This window comes from Nicotiana tomentosiformis, chromosome 6, assembly GCF_000390325.3.
Source record: "Nicotiana tomentosiformis chromosome 6, ASM39032v3, whole genome shotgun sequence".
In the NCBI taxonomy this organism is placed as follows: Eukaryota; Viridiplantae; Streptophyta; class Magnoliopsida; order Solanales; family Solanaceae; genus Nicotiana; species Nicotiana tomentosiformis.
The window spans coordinates 98,388,246-98,410,197 of record NC_090817.1 but is presented as its reverse complement, the minus strand read 5'-3'; the positions used below and the strand labels follow the sequence as shown (position 1 = coordinate 98,410,197).

General features: G+C 35.3%; 3 protein-coding genes and 1 long non-coding RNA gene across 4 annotated transcripts; 1 reads left to right on the top strand and 3 right to left on the bottom strand.

The window, feature by feature from the left end:
• Positions 1-494: 494 nt before the first annotated feature.
• Positions 495-1,676, bottom strand: LOC104088182 (small ribosomal subunit protein mS79 (rPPR3b)-like). The gene has a single exon (XM_009592826.1). It carries the CDS (start codon positions 1,674-1,676, stop codon positions 495-497), a length of 1,182 nt encoding a protein of 393 aa, XP_009591121.1.
• A 3,993-nt stretch (positions 1,677-5,669) lies between these two features.
• LOC138894984 (uncharacterized) lies at positions 5,670-12,585 on the bottom strand. Its single transcript, XR_011409169.1, has 2 exons — positions 12,272-12,585; positions 5,670-5,947 (listed from the first exon to the last, which is right to left on the bottom strand). It is a non-coding gene; the product is annotated as an uncharacterized lncRNA (long non-coding RNA).
• A 3,051-nt stretch (positions 12,586-15,636) lies between these two features.
• Positions 15,637-19,859, top strand: LOC104088173 (signal recognition particle 14 kDa protein). Its single transcript, XM_009592814.4, has 4 exons — positions 15,637-15,841; positions 16,650-16,743; positions 16,862-16,971; positions 19,334-19,859. The coding sequence occupies exons 1-4, from the start codon at positions 15,839-15,841 to the stop codon at positions 19,502-19,504; spliced, it is 378 nt and encodes a 125-aa protein (XP_009591109.1). The 5' UTR covers positions 15,637-15,838; the 3' UTR covers positions 19,505-19,859.
• Positions 19,860-20,179: 320 nt separating this feature from the next.
• LOC104088174 (endochitinase EP3-like) lies at positions 20,180-21,752 on the bottom strand. The gene is made up of 2 exons (XM_009592815.4): positions 21,285-21,752; positions 20,180-20,698 (listed from the first exon to the last, which is right to left on the bottom strand). The coding sequence occupies exons 1-2, from the start codon at positions 21,703-21,705 to the stop codon at positions 20,286-20,288; spliced, it is 834 nt and encodes a 277-aa protein (XP_009591110.1). The 5' UTR covers positions 21,706-21,752; the 3' UTR covers positions 20,180-20,285.
• Positions 21,753-21,952: the final 200 nt, after the last annotated feature.

Sequence of the window (21,952 nt, the reverse complement as noted above, 5' to 3'; positions counted from 1 at the left end):
TGCGCAAATAAAGTTCAGCTTAAGATAAGCTTCCATTGGGAATTAAAGTAAAACACATGTCAGAATTGCACATATTCACGAACCCTTTTGCAACACCAAAATTAATCTTTTTAATTAGCTGGCAATTGAAAGTGCCAATTAATGCTGGAATAGGTGGTGTCTCAATTGGAAAAAAAAAAGTAATTACATATTGCACAACTCAAATCAATGCTGGAATAGGTGGTGTCTCATGATTGAAAAAAAGCTCATGATATAGTGCAACCCGAATCAATGGAGGAAACATATACCGATCAAACATTGACAGAAATATTGTATTGCTGGGCATTTATTCCCTTTTCCAGCTTATAATGGTGGCATCTAATTCCCTAACTCCACAAGATATTCTACTTCTTCGATCACGAATGTCTCACTCAAGGAAATTAGAAACTTGTTAAATCATAACCCAAATCAGTAGAGAGTAGAGACAAACAACTCGAGATAACAGAGATGTGATATTACTGGAGATCGTTTGGCATTGACAGCTTATAACGGAAAGGACAGTTCTTTCCTATCTCCAGAAGCTCCTTTGCTTCTTCGATCATCGAGTGATCAACCAACGCATCAACCACCCGTTGGATTGTACCAGTAAAAACATTTAGTTTCAAATTAATACACTTCTTGCACAAGTCATAAGCAGAATCAGGATCATCTTTATCACATGCCAGCGTAATAAGTAACTCGAATGTGGGACGATTAGGAACACAATCGTTTTCCTCCAACTTAACATACCAGCTTTTAGCCAATTCCAAATTGCCATCCTTTGCACAAGCTTTAATCATGGAATTATGACTGTATGTATCAGGATTTACTCCCCTTTTCTTCATCTCCTCAAACAATTCCTCAGCCTCTACTACCTGATTGTTTTCTACCAACCAACGTATTCGCGAGTTATAACTCCTAACATCCGAAATCACATTCTTCTTTTCCATCAAAGTCCACATTTTTTCAGCTTCAGAAGACATATTATTCTTGTGAAACGCATCTAAAAGCGTATTGAAAGTAACAACATCAGTGTCAATTCCATTTTTTCCCATCTCCTTCATTACTAAAACTGCGGAATGCAGCGAACCCATCTCGCATAATGCCTTGATCACCGTATTATACGAAATAACATCTGGCTCAATAGCTAATTTCCCAGGTAATTCCCTGAAAATCTCACTAATTTTATCATATTTCTTCGAGTTAACACAAGCTGCCAATAGAGCATTGAATGATATGATTGTACGATCACAGTTTAACTCAGGCATTTCGTCGAACAGTTTCCGGGCTTGCTCGAACATACCAGCTTTCCCATATAAGGAAATGAGTCGTACAACGAAACCCTCATCTTCTATTTCTGGGTAAATTTTTTGGTGCTCGAGGATATCTTCAATAGCTGAGAACTGTTGAGTTCGGCTGAGTCGTCGTACGAAAGATTCATAATTTACATGCCTGCGGCGGAATCTGGGATCTTTTGACAAATGCTTAAATTTACGAATCAGTGGCCGAAATTTCTGTTCTTTGGAGGATTCGGGTTCACTGATTGGGTTGAAGGGTGGAGGAACTTTGGGTTTGGCGTCGGTGATGGCTGTAAGGACTTGAGATTTAGCGGTGTTGGTGAAGACATTATGGAGACGGCGGTAGAGGGAAGAGGACATTTTTTGTGAGGTTAAAATATTAAATGTGTCATTTTTCAAGATTTCTGCTAGAGTTTTTATACCTATGGGTCATAATACCATTTATTTAACAACAACAACATACCCGGTATAACCCCACATAGTATGGTCCGGGGAGTGTACTAAGATAATGTGTATGCAAATCTTTATTCCTATCTTGTGAAAATAGAGATATTATTTCCAATAGACCCTCGACTCAAAAAAACATAAGCATCACATTAATGAAAAGACAGACAAGAAAGGACAACACCAAAAAGTCATGTAAAAATAACATAAAATACAACAAGATATTAAGATGACCAAAATGAAAGAAACAACATGTAGTCATAGAAACTAATACCAACAGAATGCTAGAGTACGTACTAATACTACCGGTATAAACAATCCAGACCACATATCCTACTACCCTACTCCTCGACATCCACACTTTCCTATCAACGATCATGTTCTCGGTTAGCTGAAGTTGTGTCATGTCTTGCCTAATCATTTTTCTCCACTTCTTCTTCGGCCTATCTCTACCCCTCTTTAGGTCTTCCAATGTCAACCTCTCGCACCTCTTTACCGGGGCGTCTGTGCTTCTCCTCTTCACATGTCCAAACCACCTAAACCTCGCTTCCCGCATCTTGTCCTCAATAGGAGCCACACCCACCTTGTCGTGAATAACCTCATTCCTAAGCCTATCTAACATGGTGTGCCCGTATATCCATCTCAACATTCTCATATTTGTTACCTTCATCTTCTGGATATGGATGCTCTTGACCGACTAACACTCTACCCCATACCATTTATTTAGGATGTTATGCCTTTTTTCCTTCCTCATTTGAAAATATAGCAGTTTTGGTTTCCATCATATAACATTGTTATAGTTGTAAGGACTAAATCACATGTTTGGTTTAATTGAAGAATCACATATTTAATCTAACTAGTTTCTAGACACGTACGTTGTATGTGTATCTCACATCAACACTTTTAAAAATAACTTTATTGTATTGAAGTATGCATGAGTGTGATGAGTAACACAAAATTTTAATGCAACATTATTTGACATCTTCTAAACCTGTGAAGTTGAGGTCTGTAAATACAGTGAAATAATGTGTAATGAATTAATTTTGATGTTATTAGGTCCAAACATATGATACAATCGTATCTCACACCTAATATTTTATTTTGAAATGATGTTTTTGATATATGTTTCATTCTCACGTTTCAACTGGTATACCATGACCAAAACTCATGAAGTTTATGTAATTTTCAATTCAAGTTTGTACATATGTGACACGTATTATGCTGTGAGAATTTTTCGAAAGCTTATGCATATCAAGACAATAAAATTGTTCTTTCAAGAATTATTTGTATTTACCTCAAGGCCATTAAAAAGGTAACTATTGAGGTCAGCTCTTAGAGTTCTTGCAACCTCAATTTTTTCTACTAAAACGACCAAAGCATGAGAACCATGACTGAAGAGTTCTAGCTCTTAGTTCTTTGTCACCCAATAGTACTACTTCATTACGATGGTAATGATTGGTATAGACTAACCTACCTAGATTCTATAATAAAGAATAAAATTAAATACAAATAAAAGTTATTCAAATGTTAAACACATTAAGCATTTGCACATGTTATCATTACCAAATCACTGCAATAATTAATATTTTCCTTTAACATATATAAAAGAGTATAATTTCCAACATATATTAGAATCCTATCTTCACATAAATTTATAAATAATTATATATAGATGCTTCTGTTGTTTTAGAATATCTAAAGATGATTTAATAAATACGAAGCAGAAGTAGCCACCTCAAATAATTTCAATTTAAAAAAGAATCTTCAAGTTAGAAATAAAAATCACTAGAGAAATAAAAATAAATGAATACACACAAAAAAGAGAGGTAATATTGTAGTACTTTTTCCAACAATGAGACCTAAAAAAGCAACAAATATGCATCCTTTCAATTTTCATGTACCAGATCTATATTGTAAAAAAAAAATAGTTGTTAACACATCATTTTGGAGCAGGCCTATGCATTGCAAGAATCGAAACTTAAACTTATGGTAGAAATAATTGCTTACTTAGATGGTTAGGAGAGTTGATGCATGAGCAATATGCCAATATCACTAAAATCTATGACATAGACGCATAACAGAGAAGATGAATAATGATGATGAAGAAGAATAATGGATATCAACACTTCCCGAAGAGAACTTCAAAAGTTCAATAGTTTGGCAATCCGTAAGTTTTAAAAAAATTAGTCGTGGAAGTTGAAAAGAATTTCCAAACATTGAATAGGTACAGGAAGATGAGAAACAATTATAAGGCATTGAATAGGCTGCTAAGTGGCTGTTGTAAGAAAATTATTCCACCCATTTCTATACCCATTTACCAGATTCATTGTTGTACAACTTAATTTATCATTTATTAAAAGGTAGATTTTTTGTACAAAAATATTAAAGAAATTGTGTTTAAGTGAGGGTAAAATAGCAATTCAGCTTTTTATGGGCATTTTAGCAAATTAGCTTTACCTAAAAGTCTTCACACTTATAATATAGTATGATTAAAAGTAAAACGTGTTAAGTTGAACAAAAGAAGGATCAAAATCAGATTAACACAATATCTAGAAGACCAAAATCATTATTTTTCTAAATCTAAACCCACTTTATTGAGGGAAAAAGAAGAAGATGTTAAACGAGTTATTATCTAAAAAATTTTATTCCATCCCGGAAGGGGGAGGGGGTTGTGGAAATAAATCTTTCATGATACTACTAGATTATTTGAATTTTATCGGTGCTACTAATTATTTGAAGCTTGAAATAAGAAAAAAATAAAATAAAAAATAGACCAATAAGAATCGATCTTTACATCCGATGGTGGATAATATTATTATTATTAAATTATTACTCAATCAAACTATGTATGATTCATTTTTCTTATATAAAAAATTGCCAAAACTACCCTCGAACTATAAGCTTAGGGTCAAAAATACCCTACGTTCACCTATTGGGTTAAAATTACCCCCAAAGTTTTCTTGTCGACTCAAGTCTACCCTTATGACTACCGGCCATTTCCCCCCAAAAAAGATTTATTTAATAATGATGTGGCAACTTCACATTCGTCGAATTTAAAACACTTGTCCCCATTAAGAAGACCAACCCATATATACCCATTTCCGGACTAAACCACCCCGAACCCAAAATCAATTGAAAAAGGGAAACCTCCACGCCCTTGACTCTTATTCTTTCTTTTCTAAGTGCCTCTTCTTCAAATTAGGGGTTTTCAAAGAAAGAAGAGTCGTATCAATGGTTGCAATGAAACTTTTAGCTATTGCTACAAGAAAATCAGTCCAAATCAGTTGGAAATTACAAATTTAGACATAAATAAACATTCACAATCACTTAATACTCTCTAAAATTTCAGATTTGAAAATTTTGACAACCTTCGAAACTTAGCTTCAATGCCGGACAACTTTGTTCCTTGCATTTTCGAGCAACCAAGACATTAGATAAACTTTGCTTCAAATAATAAAAATAAGTAGGTTCCAATCAACAATTTCGACTTTCAATACCAAACTCTCCCAACAACTTTGACAATTTCAAGCCACGAATTTGACCCACCAAAGATCCTAATCAGTAGAATGATCAAGGAAAGTTTTAAGCACTAAAACTCTTCAATTCAGCAGGGGATCAGCGATTCTCAATTCCACCAATGAACCTAGTCGCATTTTCAAATGCTCATACCAATGAAATTTGAAAACTGAGAAACAAAGCATGAACATAAGTGTATTCGATCAAACATTGATACTATTTTTTTAATTTTTTGATTTTTTTGTCACGACCCAAACCGATGGGTCGCGACGGGCACCCAGTACCTTACTCAACCTAGTATTAACGTAACGTATCTTTTCATGTCATACTATCATAGATAACTGAGCCGGAAGGCTGCTGTGGGATAAGTAAAATACAACATGTAATACCAACTTATACATAAGACATGCGGGCCTATAAGATCAAAATAACCACTCGTACACTGAACATAGGCCGATAAGGCCATATAATATTTTACGTACATGACATCTATCTACAAGCCTCTAAGAATACATAATTTTCATAAAGGTCGGGACAGAGTCCCGCCATTCCAACAATACACGTCTAAATCATACTAACCAAACAAGCAACTCCGAAGCAAATGGAGCACACCAACATCTTCCGCTGAGCTGATAGCCTACTTGGAGGGCTCTCGACCTGTCTATCGGGACCTGCGGGCATGGAACGCAGCATCCCCAAGCAAAAGAGATGTCAGTACGAATAATGTACCGAGTATGTAAGGCGCATAAATAAGTACATAATAGACATGGAAGAAATATAAAGTAAATGACTCAACCTGTATGTCTGGATAACTATGTAATTCATGAAATGATTATAGTGCCATGCATATGTGTATGAATGTCATGGCGTGCATAGGTACATGTTTCATAACATCGTGAGGCCTCTGAGGGCATCCCATCATATCCTTTCGGTCATTGTGGGCAAAATCATTAATGTATACCAGCTGATCAGGTGGTGGTGTGTATATAACGTCGTAACCTTTATATATATATATATATATATATATATATATATATATATATATATATATATATATATATATATATATATATATATATATATATATATATATAACGCCTTCTGGTCATGGGTCAATGTACATGTATAAATGCATAAGAAATACATTAATAAGATTTCTCGAATATAAAATTAATATGCCTTTCGGACAAACTTTATCAAATACGTATTTTTCTGAGACCCATGAATAGAGGATATAATAATAATTCACATAGGGAATCAAGAATATATACACCCCTAGTATTTCTATGAATAGAGTCATTTATGAAAGTTGTGTATTTTGCTCGTTTCGTTTGTATCATTTGGATCATGCCAAAAAGAAAGAAGGTATAACCTTAACATACCTGGAGTAGGGAGAAATCTGTACGATGTTCTTGGAAAATGTTGCATCGTACTCCTTCAGAACCCCAAATTTTATGTGTTGCTAATTGTGCTAAGAAACTTCGTTGGATTTTGATTGAATAAATCACGTTGTCAACGTAATGTTTAGAATCCGATTGAAGTGGTTTGAGAATGAAATTTATTGAAATCTTATAAGAATTGCTAACTTCTCACTTTTGATTGTTGTGTGGATAAGGGATTGTAGAAATTTTGGTTGAATTCTTATTAAAGTAAAGATTTGCTGCCTCCCAAACATATGCACTTCCGTTTTCATTTTATGATTGAAGGGAGGTTATTGCTTTGTCAAATTGAGTTGGGCCCACTTTGATGACTAATGTCACATAATCTTACGAAATTTTTGCCACCTTTTAAGTATTATATAAGAGTCACAATGTTTAGATTAATGGGCTGCCACGTTTTTGTAGTCCAAACTTGATCCAAAATCACCATTAATTAACCACTAATCTTATGATTAATTTGATAATATCCACTATCCAATAATTAATCAATTACCCGTATAATTAAGAATTATCTCAAATTACTTATAATACTACTCACTTTAAACACACCTTATACACCTTACTATAATGGCTATGTGGTACCTTTTATGGTACTAGTCCATAAATATCGGGTATTTTAGCTCGGGCCGTATTTTATCCTAAAATGTCAAACTTTGACGAAATTTATTTTCTTCGATTTACTTACCCACTCAACTTCACGAATTTACTCATCACTTGTTTGAAATAGCATAATACTTATAATTTCAAAATAACCTCATTCCCAAATTCACGTCGATTAACTCACGACAAAATTTTAACGTACAAAAATACGGGATGTAACATCTCATTTCCGAACTTTCATCAATTTATTTATGGCGTATTTTTACGTACGAAAATATGGGGTGTAACATCATTCCCCCCTTTGGAACATTCGTCCTTGAATGTTGACTGATGTACTTATCATTCTCATAACTCATAGCTCTTGCGAATACTTTAGTACTCCTCTTTCCATCTAGGCAACTGTTGTGTGAATGAATCCAAAATGCTAGGGCATCCCCCCTTTTGGCCTCTTTCTCACACCGCGACTCGTGGTCGGAATCATTCCAATCTTGTAATTGTTGCTATCTTTTATCGCACAACATATACGATTCTGACTTTGTAAGTGCGCCTATGCGACTCTTCTCTCCTTTTTCCTCAAGGTTTTAGCCAATCCCTAGGCCTAATTTTGTGAACAAACATAATAAGATGTCCCTCTGGGCATCTATAAGTACAATGAAGTTCTTCACTCGATACTTTATTGAACTTATGTATATTGTTATATCTTATTTCATAGGTCCACTTATCTATTCGTATGACTTTACTTCATCTAGGTAGGTCATACTATACCATAAATCTTACTTTGATATATCGTTATTGAGGTATGTTACCGAACTCCAGGTTACTTTCGTTACTTATCCCATATGTATAAATCTAAGTCCTTTAATGCTTCCTCATTACTTGTTCATCTTAAGAATAACGGCCTAATCTCACCTCATACTTTGTGACTTGTGTCCATCTATTATTGATTCACCTTAATATTGATCTATCATCTGCCACTGCTAACTTGATCTCTTATGTAACATTGCCGCTAGGGATCACGTCCCATTGGGGACATATGGACTAATTAGATTGATCCACCTAGGGGTGATACTATACTTCCATAACCGTACTTCATAGTATCCCAATGCGATTCACCTTACATTATTTCTGGAACATCGAGCGAGACATCGCATTGTCTCAAACTCTTCTTTACTCTTTTAATTTAGACCCCTTGATACCTAGAACCCATAGGTTAGAAAATATGTCACTAACGATGTTGCTATTATTCCTGGATACTGAATCCCCGCGTTTCTATCCTTCCATCCAAAGTCTGGACTATTCACAACCTTTTGCATTTGTGTATCTCGTACGTTGTTCACCTTTACCTTACTTGCCCTAAAAATCTTACATTATATCTTCTACTTCTTTCATGACGTCCCTTCTACATAGGTATAATTCACATCCACAACTTGAAGCTCTATTATAATACTTGCACCTCTGGTGCATACACAATCTCACACTGGTACTCTTATAACTGGCTCTATCGTAGAGTCGTTATGGAATATGGTGGTTTTGTTGTACTATATCTCTTGTGCCTCTGATATTAAGGATGATCCTGCAATGTTCTTAATCACGTTTTCTATAATTGTCTGGGGCCAATAATCAGAGTATCAGACTCCTGATTTACTTGGTTGATATAACTCTTCAGTTTCCTCTTCCTTCTGATCAGCCTTTATGTAGGCTTAAGCTATCTTCCAATCTACGACTCATGGCATTTAGTTATTACTTTTAGCCTTTCATGGACGCTATGGAAAACCACGATACAATCTTCTAATGATTCAATCCTTTGTATATGATCTGGACCCAATTCCTTCTTTTAACTTATACCGGAGTCTTCTACGCCTGATCATTAATCGGATAATTCCTTTCGTTCCATCTCAATTTCCTTCAAACGTAAGCAATTGCTTTTCCTGGTCTTTTCCCCTTGTTGCGTGCATACTTAGCTTATCTGAGTTCTTACATATGCCGAGATTTTTGTGCAACTCATATGGTCTCGAATATTAATTTTGGTTTTACTCCCCGCTCATTGGCCATGGTAGGTGCTACTTTCTTATGGAGTGCATACAAAGTTGTTGTGAGACTGTTGTTATAAGACCATTCCCTCCTTAGATTACTGAGCTTAGGTTGAAGCCTTCTTCCTTACTTACTCAGCTAGTATTTCATTGTAGTATTTAGGGAGGATCCTCTGACTCTTGTAAAGCTGTGAGCTTATTATATCGTATACCCGATGGAATTTTTGATGTCCCTCCTCACCTATAATTATTTGTAGTTACTTACCTCCACGCCCTTGTGCTTGTAGGGTTGCTCCTGAACTTATATTTTTTACTGTCTTCCCATAGGTACTCTCTTTTATTTCCGTAACACTCATACGGTATCGTTAGTTACCCCAACTCCTATCTGAATTATTATTATTATTATTATTATTATTATTATTATTATTATTATTATTATTATTATTATTATTATTATTATTATTATTATTATTATTATTATTATTATTATTATTACTACTACTATTATTATTATTATTATTATTATTATTATTATTATTTATTTATTTATTTATTTATATTCAACAATTGCGATCTCGCATCTGCGAGACTGAATTCCCTATGCTGGGGTTCAATACATTTATCTTACACGATCTTTTGATTTATTTGTATCCTCTTGTCTAGCCATAACTAGACTCTTCCTGAATCAACTGCTAATTATTCGTTGGTCCATTCTCATATCTATATTCCGCGTAATATTCTTGGGTTATCTCCCTTTATCTTAGCTTACGTCTCGCACGTGCTCCTTATCTATCAATAACATCTCAGGCAGAAACCCTTACTTCCTCTCCTTGACGTCGTGCTTGCATAATATTCTGGAATCGTAGCACATCTGTAGGATTTGAACAAGTGAAATCTCATCCCTTTTCATTTTTGTCGCACTCTTCCTTTACCATTCCATAATTACTAGAACTCCTTAATTTTGACTTAATGCCGCGTAACTCCATATTCGCCCCTTTAGGGGAGCATTAAGATTTAGTGATATGATGATCTACGTATAGATGTTTTACCTTCTCAACTTTGGCATTTTTCACATCATCGATGATCCTTACTCGCCTTGCGGTAATCCTTTTGTTCCAAGGATAAAAAAATTCCTTACTCGTGATGGTGACACTTAGTGTAACTGGCACATACAGTCCCTTAAGCTTGACTTTGCTCACATTGCTTGTTTTAGGGAAGCGTCTTCCTGAATAACCATTCTCTGAATTTCTCATAAATCTTCTTATGTGGTCCATTCTATTATTGCCGGAACACAATATGAAGTTCTCATGATGACAGTCATCATCAAATCACTCAGTCCTTAATTCATGTTTAGTTTATCTTGTTCACCAGTCCATATTGATTTCTATTACTTAGGGATCTAACTTTTTCTTCTGGTAATCACGTTAGCGTCACGAACTTATTTCTCGAAATGAGGATACGACTTTATGGCCTATACTCTTTTGTCGTCTCAATGCCTGTCATCTTTCGTCTTTTCCTTCACTTGACTATAGACTCTGTAATACTGTCTTTTTTTGACTTACCGTTGTCTTCCATGTATCACATTTTACTCATAATGTTTCATTAACTCCTTTCTTATTTCCCACTAACATCTATGTATATTACTTTATTCTGAAAAGTCGAACAAGACATTCTTTTGCTTTTTAGCTCCCCTTGCTCCATCCATTGGCTCTTCGAATTACCTAGCATCCTTTCTCTACCAGGGACGGGAGCCACATTGAGGTAATATTTATCCCTTCAAGGCTTCCAGTGTCTATCTTTATAGTACTCATATCTAGCTATACTATTTAGAGTGCACCATCTGGGTGTCTCACAAGGAAATCTGTTAGCACATTTGGAATATCCTTCGGAAATGTCAACTAATACAAACATTCCATCCACCCTTTTAGGTCACTCTAACCCCAGCCGGATCCTGATATCCGTTCTTCTCTTATACTACTTCTGTTAGCTTTCATGTGGCATAAATGAGATGGGTGTGGCCAATTGTACATATCTCCGCTACCGTTGAAGGTAACTCAAAATGCTTATATCTCCCTTCCTGAAGGGTAAATAATGATAATCTTTATTAACTGGGTACCTCGTACCCTTCTTCACCTTGCTTCTTTTACTTGCTGAAACTTGTGTCCATCTTCCGATTCTGTTATTCCTTTTTACCATAAGAGTGGATAAGTATTCTTGCCTTAATACTCCTTATCAAGAACCTTACACCTTCTAGTACACGCATGGTCTGCTGAAGATCTCACATTTACTTATCATAAGTATGATGCAAAATCGAGTTCTTCTGACTCAACACTTCCACAGCTATATCTCTTACCGATCGTCTTTCTGAATGTAGGAATCGTTGCATTACGAATAAGATCGAGTTTAGGAAATTGAGTTCTTACAACTGAGCTCTACCACACGATCTAGAGTAAGAAGAAAGAGTGACAGTCCTAAATGCCCTGTAGCCTCATGTTTATAAGTGTGGTGCACAATACACCCATAAACAAAACTCTACTAGACACGACTTGTAGACTCCCTAGGACAGAACTACTCTGATACCACTTTTGTCACGACCCAAACCGATGGGTCGCGATGGGCACCCAGTACCTTACTCAACCGAGTACCAACATAACGTATATTTTTATGTCATACTATTATAGATAACTGAGCTGGAAGGCTGCCGTGGGATAAGTAGAATACAACATGTAATACCACCAACTTATACACAAGACATGCGAGCCTATAAGACCAAAATAACCACTTGTATACTGAACATACGCCGACAAAGCCATACAATATTTTATGTACATGACATCTGTCTACAAGCCTCTAAGAATACATAATTTTCATAAAGGTCGAGACATAGTCCCGCCATACCAACAATACACGTCCAAATCATACTAACCAAACAAGCAACTCCGAAGCAAATTGGGCGCACCAACATCTTCCACTGAGCTGATAGCCTACTTGGAGGGCCCTCGACCTGTCTATCAGGACCTGCGGGCATGGAACACAGCGTCCCCAAGCAAAAGATACGTCAGTACGAATAATGTACCGAGTATGTAAGGCGCATAAATAAGTACATAATAGACATGGAAGAAATATTGAGTAAATGACTCAACCTATAAGTCTGGATAACTCTGTAATTCATGAAATGATTATAGTGTTACGCATATGCGTATGAATGTCATGTCGTGCATAGGTACATGTTTCATAACATCGTCAGGCCTCTAAGGGCATCCCATCATATTATTTCGGGTACTGTGGGCAAATCATCAATGTATAACAGCTGATCAGGTGGTGGTGCGTATATAACACCGTAACCTTTTTTCCATATCCTATATATATATATATATATATATATATACGCGTATATAACGCCTTCTGGTCATGGGTCAATGTACATGTATAAATGCATGAAATGCATAAGAAATACGTTAATAAGATTTCTCGAATATAAAATTAATATGCCTTTCGGACAAACTTTATCAAATACGTATTTTTTTGAGACCCATAAATAGAAGATATAATAATAATTCACATAGGGAATCAAGAATATAGACACCCCTAGTATTTCTATGAATAGAGTCATTTATGAAAGTTGCGTATTTTGCTCGTTTCGTTTGTATCATTTGGATCATGCAAAAAAGAAAAAAGGTATAGCCTTAACATACCTGGAGTAGGAAAAAATTCGTATGATATTTTTAGAAAAGGTTGCACCGTACTCCTTCAGAACCCCAAAATTTTTGCGTTGCTAATTGTGCTAAGAAACTTCATTGGATTTTGGTTGAATAAATCATGTTGTCAACGTAATGTTTAGAATCCGATTGAAGTGGTTTGAGAATGAAATTTATTGAAATCTTATAAGAATTGCTAACTTCTCACTTCTGATTGTTGTGTGGATAAGGAATTGTATGAATTTTGGTTGAATTCTTATTAAAGTAAAGATTTGCTGATATGCACTTCCGTTTCCATTTTATGATTGAAGGGAGGTTATTGCTTTGTCAAATTGACTTGGCCCCACTTTGATGACTATGTCACATAATCTTACTAAATTTTTGCTACCTTTCAAGTATTATATAAGAGTCACAGTGTTTAGATTAATGGGCTGCCACATTTTTGTAGTCCAAACTTTATCCAAAATTACCATTAATTAACCACTAATTTTATGATTAATTTGATAATCTCACTCTATCCAGTAATTATCCAATTACCCACATAATTAAGAATTATCTCAAATTACTTATAATACTACTCACTTTAAACATACCTTATACACCTTACTATCATGGGCATGTGGTACCTTGTATGGTACTAGTCCATAAATACCGAGTATTTTAGCTCGGGCCGTATTTTATCCCAAAATGTCAAACTTCGACGAAATTTATTTTTTTCGATTTACTTACCATCTCAACTTCATGAATTTACTCATCACTTGTTTGAAATAGCATAATGCTTTTAATTCCAAAATAACCTCATTCCCGAATTCACGTCGGTTAACTTACGACGAAAGTTTAACGTACAAAAATGCGGGATGTAACATCTCATTTCCGAGCTTTCATCAATTTATTTATGGCGTACTTTCACGTATGAAAATATAGGGTGTAACAGTTTTTGTTTTGATTTGGTAATAAAAATTAGGCACTTCGGGTCGGGTTAGTTCGAAAATAGTACGTATGTGTAGGTCTTTTTAATGGTAAGATGTGTTTTAAATTCGGCCAATAAGAAGCTGCCATGTCATTACTAAACAAATATATTTTTGGTGAAAATGATCGTTAATCATAAGGGTAGACTTGAGCCAAAAAGAACGTTAGAGGCAATTTTAGATCAATATGTGGACAGAGGGTATATTTAGTCCGAAGATTATAGTTCAGGGCAGTTTTAACCTTTTTCATTTTCTTATATATAGACCAAATATTACACTAATTTTATGACTCCACTTATGAGATTTCACTGATTAGCTGTTGTTGTTGTTCCACTAATTTTATGAAAATTTATTTTGATGTATAAAATATTTATTAGCTTTGAGGAATTTTATAAGGAAATTATTTTTTACTAATAATGCAACTAATCAAACAATTCCTCAATTATTATCATTGACAGCTAAAATAATTCTAGAATTATTAATCATCACATAATATTTCTTATATTATTATCATTGCAAATAATATCTATACTATAATGAGGAAAATGTCTAAATTTACCCAATTACTTTTGAATACTGTCTACATCTAACCTCCGTTATACTATTCGGTCAAATTTACCCCTACTATTGTACTATCCGGCAAAATTTACCCTTATCATCAGTAAACTTTTAAAAATTACCCTTAGTCCGTTAGGTGACCCAGAATCTCCCAAATTATTTTAGTTAAGTCGCTTATTCTTCTTCTTGATCCACTATTTTCAAAATAGTTGGTATTTACCAGCTTTCTTATAAATTAAAAAAAAGAAATAAGAGAAAGAAATATTAAAATAATACAGTGGTTAGTAAACAAAGTATAGTAAATTGAAGAATCTAAATTAGGTAGCTTGTCAAAATTGCAAAAGTATTTACAATACCCTACCTTTAATGAATTCGTTCCACAAAAGGTATGGAGATTTTGCAAGTATTAGTGATAGATGTTGAAGTTACTTGGAGATTTTGCATTGTCAAATTCAACTTTGCTTTAATTAAATGCCTACGCATTGTGCGCTCTTAAGTTAGTCGATCGGATACTAACTAGACAATTACAAAATATATTCGAATGTACATGTACATACATGATGACCAGCCACATATAATACATAACAAATAGAACCAAAAAATTATGCGATGTGTATATGATTGAAAAATTATAAAATTTTTAAATCAATTCTAAAATCATTATCACAAGAAGAGAAGTGGGTGCAATGACCATTAAAAATATCCGTGAATAATTTATATAGTTTAGTACCTTTAGCATTCTCCTTAATAGTAATTTATGAAAATAATGGATCAAGAAAAAAAATAAAGTGATTTAAATAAAAAGGATTTGGGAGATTTTGGGTTACCTAATAGACTGAGGGGTAATTTTTAAAAGTTTATAGATGATAGGGATAAATTTGATCGGATAGTATAACAGTAGGATATATTTGTCCGAATAGTATAACGGGGATTAAATGTTGACAATATCCGTAAGTAGAGGAGTAAATTCGAACATTTTCCCTACTATGATATCGACTTAACCAGAGTTAATTACCCTTTTCCCCTAATAATTCATTCACTTTCTTTTCTTTTACCTTTATTTTTTTTTTGCCATTTAATTATTTTGACTATTGCCTCCTTTTATCTTTTTGGGTTTTCCCCATATTTCTACACGACCTTTATTTGACCCATATAAACCTCGCATCTTTTCTGCCTTCCTCTTCGTTGCTGGGTGTTTCGTCTTCTGAGTTTCGGTTTTTGGGTTTTGCTCTGTTGGAATCGTTGCTACTAGAGAAAAGGGCTTCGAACATGGTAACCCCAAAATTCACATCATCAAAATTATCCTTTGTTTAAATCTTTGAAGCAAATCTGAAAATGGATCAATTCGTAGCGATAAATAATTCTTACTTATCAGTGCTTTGTTTTTCTGATTAAATAGCACATTGATCTTAATTTTTCTTGTTTAGATTCTGGGGTCAGTAGATTATAAAATTAATGCAGGATCTTTTGCATTGCTTGCATCGGTATATATTTGCATCATAATTCCCAGTATATTGATTTTGAAAATTACTTAGTACCAGTTTAAGTGTGCTTTTTGAATCAATTAACTACATCCCAGTCTCAAACTAGTTGAGCTGATGGATTCCTTTACCCGTTTAACATTACACCCAGGTGCTGATGTACTGCGTTCCTAGGAGAGCGTGTAACGATAATTCCATGTGTAGGGTTAGAGGATTCGTGCAATTACGACTATATTTGCTCTGGCTGTCAACCTCCTGTACCGGATAAAGGAGGAACAATACATAGATTGATAGCCAAAGTAGAAATAGTCATAATTCCATGAATCCTCTAACTCTGCACTTTGAGTTCATTGTGCGCCCCCAGGCACACACCTATTGTAATTCTTCCTCATTTATCCGGGCTTGGCACTACCGCACTAGCAATGCGATGCTGAAATTGGCTATGTCAAAATCACATAGCGAAGCTGAATTTGCTTCCTATTTGTGGATAATACACTATATGGTGTTTTTGCTAATTTTAGGGAATATGAAGGAGTGGCTTTGTTCATTTTTTGGTCGAACATAAGTTGACAACTATTAATTGGAATTGAATTTTTCAGGTACGATTACAGCCAGACCCATTCCTCAATGAACTGACAAGCATGTTTGAGCGAACTACCGAGCATGGTTCTGTTTGGGTTACTCTCAAACACTGTGAGTTTGCCTCTTTATTAGTTTTTTTCATATTTTTGGCAATTCTCTTTTTGAACTATTAACAACGGAGCTGTAGATTGAAATACTGAATGAGCAATTTTTTCCCCTGTATCTACAGCTTCTGATAAATCTAAAGCCCAGCGGAACAAAATGAAGACAGCTGGAGAAAATATTGAATTTAAATGCCTCATTCGAGCAACTGATGGGAAAAAGAATATTTCCACAATGGTAACAGTTGAAGCATGTCATTCTTTCCCATTGCTTAGTCTTGTTGTTTGGAGTGTGGTTTAGTGCTTCTTTCTGCAAGTCTTGCCTCTTTTTCTTTTCTTTTTGCTTTGTTGAACAAAACTTTGGGATGTTCTCTGATAGGAAGATGTGATTGTGTTAGCGTCTTAATGAATTAATTGTTGTAGCATAAGTTTAAATGTGTAGATAAAAGTTAGATAAATTCGTGCTCCTTGTCTTTGCCTTTGAGATAGGGAGCAATAAATTTTAGAAAGGGGGTGATAGCCTTGTGGTTTAACTGGAATGATAATACCGTCCTTGTTTACTTGATTGATAATTAATAGTTAAAGTATACTCTTGTAATATAATGTTAGTGCACCAACAGTGATGGTATTTGTTGTTCCTCTTATTAAACATAAAACTATATTATTTTAGATGCACTTTCCTCCTTTGTGCCCTCTGGATCATCGTGTTCCCTTCCTTTCTCGGTTCCTCCAGTGATGCCCAACATTAACAATTAAGATGGAAGGAGAAAGAAAACAAGTAAAGTAACAGAGCAAAGTTGGCGATTGATTGTGCATTACTTGGTGGAGTTTGATTTTGACATATTTTGTAACGTATAGTTCCTACTTCCTAGTACTTATATAAGAAGTGAGTCCATAATTCTGGTCAAAGAAATCTTATATATCTTTCCTTACTATTAATTAAAATACAAATCTAAGGCTAGAATCTGAATGTGCTTTTGGGGGATGCTTCCAGCATCTGGGGTTAGCATTTAAATTTGATAGCAAAAACTGTAAGGAAAACAATGTTTGGTGGAATGATAAAATTTTCCACTTAATATTGGTTGCGTTTTTGGGCACAAGTTTTCTGCAAGCGGGTGACTATGAAGATGACTAGTAAGAGAGAGACTTATTTTGAAAAAGAGAAACCCTTTAATATGTGGATCTATAAGAGGCTGAAGAATTTGCACCCATCTGCATGCTCACTGTGTGTGTGAGAGAGGGAGGGAGGGAGGGATATTAGGTTTAAGATCTATGGAGTTACTAGATACATGATCATTGCACGATCCGTGTCTCCTTTTAGTTTGACCAAGATGCTTTATTCTTTCATGTCACTTGCTCATTTTCTAAAAATGACATCTGCATCAAGTACATCAATCTTTCTTTCTTCCTTAGCTTTCTGTCATGAGAATTTCTCGCTATCAATATATTGTCAGTTCCAGGGAACATTGTCTAATGCTCTTTTATTTTAACCCCTATTGCTGATAAGCACCTTTGAGCTTTAACGTGTCTGCTAGCAGATGCTATCTTGCTAATGAAATTGGTCACTTTATCTGCATAACAACTGTCTCCTTTTTGGATCTTTAGCTTGCACGACTTTTTCCCTGGGGTACCTCCTACCTCCCACCAACATAGAACCCGTTTAACTCTGTCCATCAAGACTTGGACCGATGGGAAGAAATTACCTAGTCTTTTTGCCTCCATTTGGATTTGAGCCTGAAACCTCATGATTTCAAACCCACTTCATTGATCACCGGGTCATTTCATTATTGCAGAATTGTAATCCAAGTTCAATAGCAATAAGTCATTTATAGTGAGCTCTTTCTGCATGCATTACTTCAAGGACTGTAGGAAACTGTTAACTATTGGGAGATGACTGGGATTACAGGTAAGGAGGTGATATCTCTTAGTTTCCATGTGGTTACTTAGTCTCCATATCTCTTAGTCTTGGTTCATAGCCCACTGCTGCGAGATAATCTAAGAAAGGGCCCTCATAGCTAAAGCAGCAAATTTTGCAGTGTATGAATAAAAGCTCAGCATCTTCATTTTCACAGAAGTAGCATTGGCTGTAGAGGGACAATCCTGCTTTCAGTAGTTTTTTTCCCCTTTATGTTAGGCATGCATGAATTATGATCGGCAAATTGTAGTGCTGAATTCATTTGCGAGCTGAATCCTAATTGCAGACTTTGGTTCTGAATTTTGCTTACCTGCATTTGCAAATACTCCTTGGTTTGTTACTTCTTGAAATTGAACTTGCCAAAGTTTCCCCGTGGTGCACATGTATATGAATGAAGGTTGGGTTGATGAAGCCCGTCATGTGTCTATGTCTAAGGATGTGTTAATCCTCTAATATAGAACTTTGACTGGTATGTCTGGTAGCTATCCCTTCTCATTTTTCCTTCTTGAATGTCTTTCTACATCCTATAATGGAGAGTGGAGACAAGTACACACACTTAAATTTTCTTTACTTTATTTGTATTCATGTTTGACTTAGTGTTGTAGTATCTGATTATTATTTATGTTTTGATACATCATTTCACTTCTTGTAGCCACTGATGCACTTGATTTCTTTGGACTAACAGGTTGGAGCAAAAGATCACCAGCGTTTCCAAGCATCTTATGCGATTTTGCTGAAGGCCCGCTTGACTGCACTAAAAAAGAGGGAGAGAAAGGACAAGAGAAAGGCTGCTGATTCTGACAAAAAGTTGGAGAAGTCAAAGAAGAAATCAGCTGCTCAAAAGGCCTCTACATGAACTTTAGTCCTTGGTTTATTCCCCCACTTTTGTTTCTAGGATAGAGTTGTCGGATTTGACTCCCATTTGGGATGACAAGTCTGAAACTGCATTATAACTCCAACTGCATAGAATGATGAGAGGAGATGTTTTTACTCAATTTTTTCACTTCTAAATTAGTGAAGCTTTCGAAGAGCTTGTTGGTATTATGGAACTTTGAAGAGATTTTGTCATAAACTTGATTTTTAGTTCGTTGAAGAACAGCTGTGGCAATCTTAGAGTAGAGTGGACCAAATTAGACTAGTTACCTACTTCAATGCCATCTTGTAGTTTGTTTGGTTGCAGCTATACATACTTTTTGGTTGTCAGAACCTAACATGAGATTGTGTAGTTCTTTTTATTCTACCTTTTTTTTTTGGTTGCCTTTTTCATAAGTTCCAGAACCAGTAAGTCATGAAATAGGCACTCTATTTGGCGGTTATCTGGATTAAAACTTATTTTTATGTTATTTGTATTGGTTTAGTTGGGTGTTAATAACATTTAATCTTTTGTGCTATTTGTATAAAGATCCCGCTACGAAATTCAAGCCCAACAGCTAATAGGGGGTAGAGTTGAGCCAGATTTATGGGTCAAGCCTATTCTGAACCATGAACATTGGTTGGTCTAATTGGCTTGTAAATGTCTGTGCTACCGAAGAAAAGAGAACTCAAGTAGTATCGTCTTTCATTCATAGTGAAATAACCCTTTTCATTTGATTGACATTTTTCCTTGTGTAGCCATTATTCAGACATTTCAGATTCTCCTAACAAGAGGAATTATTCCCAGTCTCCACACCAAGTTGGTGACAATACTCAGTGTAATAATCAATCCTTCTAGCAACAGCCGGAGGATTGCCACCATCACACTCAAACGGGCCATAAGTTGCTCGAATCGTCGCCCCAAAACCTTGGCCAGAAGTTATGAGAGAGTGGCAATTGCTCATCCAGTACCACAAGGCTGTCTTGAATGATATAATGCTGTCCCTAGCCACGATATCAGGGTCGTTTAGGCCATCGAATCCGATGTCCTTTCCCGCTGGTCCATAGTTGAAATTCCATGACAATTGGATCGGTCCTCGGCCATAATATTTCTTGCCAGGAACACAAGGGTACTCTATGTTTAGCTGATCACAGTAGTCCCTGGTTGGTCCATTTATCTCACTTATGTAGCACATGTCTGCATTGCAAAAAAAAAAAAAAAAAAGGGAAGAAAAAACTATGTTGTTAGTTGAGTAAAGTTAAAGCCCACGACAAATGTGAAATCAGACTATGCCTGGGAAAAAACAAAACAGAAATAGCAAGATTTACAACTAGTAATTGAGAAATAGTCTGAGTTTCAAAAGTAATCGAAATTTAACCGTTTTTTCATGTAAAGATAAAATCGGAACAAAAACACCCTCAAAAATCCGGAAAGTTCGGATTTTTTTACATATGAGATTCCACCATAATGTGCTGGAATTTCATAATGTGTTAGAGTTCCAACATAATATACTGAAAGTTTAAATGCTGGAGCTCCATAATCCAGCATATTATGCTGCAACTTACAGTGTGCTGGAGTTCCAACATAATATGCTGGAAGTTTATACGCAAGAGCTGCATAATCCAGCATATTATGCTAAAACTTTTCGTGTTTCAGCAAAACAATGATTATTTTTTAATGACTTTGCAAACGCTGGCTATTTTCGATTACCAGTTCGAAAACTGGCTAGCCCGTGCTATTTTGACGACTATGGCATCAGAGAGTTGTAAGGAAAATGACTTACGTCCAGTCTCATGAGTGACATGAGCAAAGAAAGCAGCAATCTCACGCTTAGTATCATTAGAAGAACCAACAGTTCCAAAACGAGGATAAGACTTGAGAGCTTCAAGAAAGGCAGATCTTGTGTAAAAACCTTTGCCATCACAGCTAGAAGCAGCTTGATTAGCAATTCCATTGAAAAATGCTTCAGAAACAATTTCAGAAACTGGATAAGCTGATCCATTGCTTATTAGTGAACCATAACAAGGTCCTCCTTGGCAGCCTTTTCCACAATAATCATTTCCAGTGCCACAATAACCCCATTTGCTGCAGCATAAGCCTTCTGCACACCCACATTTCTGAGCTGAGATCCATTTTGGAATTACAATTATAGCTATAGTACAAATAAAAATGAAGTATTTTCTTGAAGAAAAATTATTAATCATTTTTACTTCTTTTGTTTTATCTTTAAAAGAGGTTGAATATGGAGGAAAGACTGAGAAGATAGAAGTATTTATAGAACCAAAATATGAGCCAGTAGTGTTAAAAATTGTTCAAAATTCAGCAATTTTAGTGTGAACTTTGGGTGTAGGTTGACTTTTGACTGATTTGAGTATAGCAATTTATTAAGAAGGATATCGTTATGTCATAAGATCCTTGCTTATTCATGCATTACTGATTAAAAACTCCTTG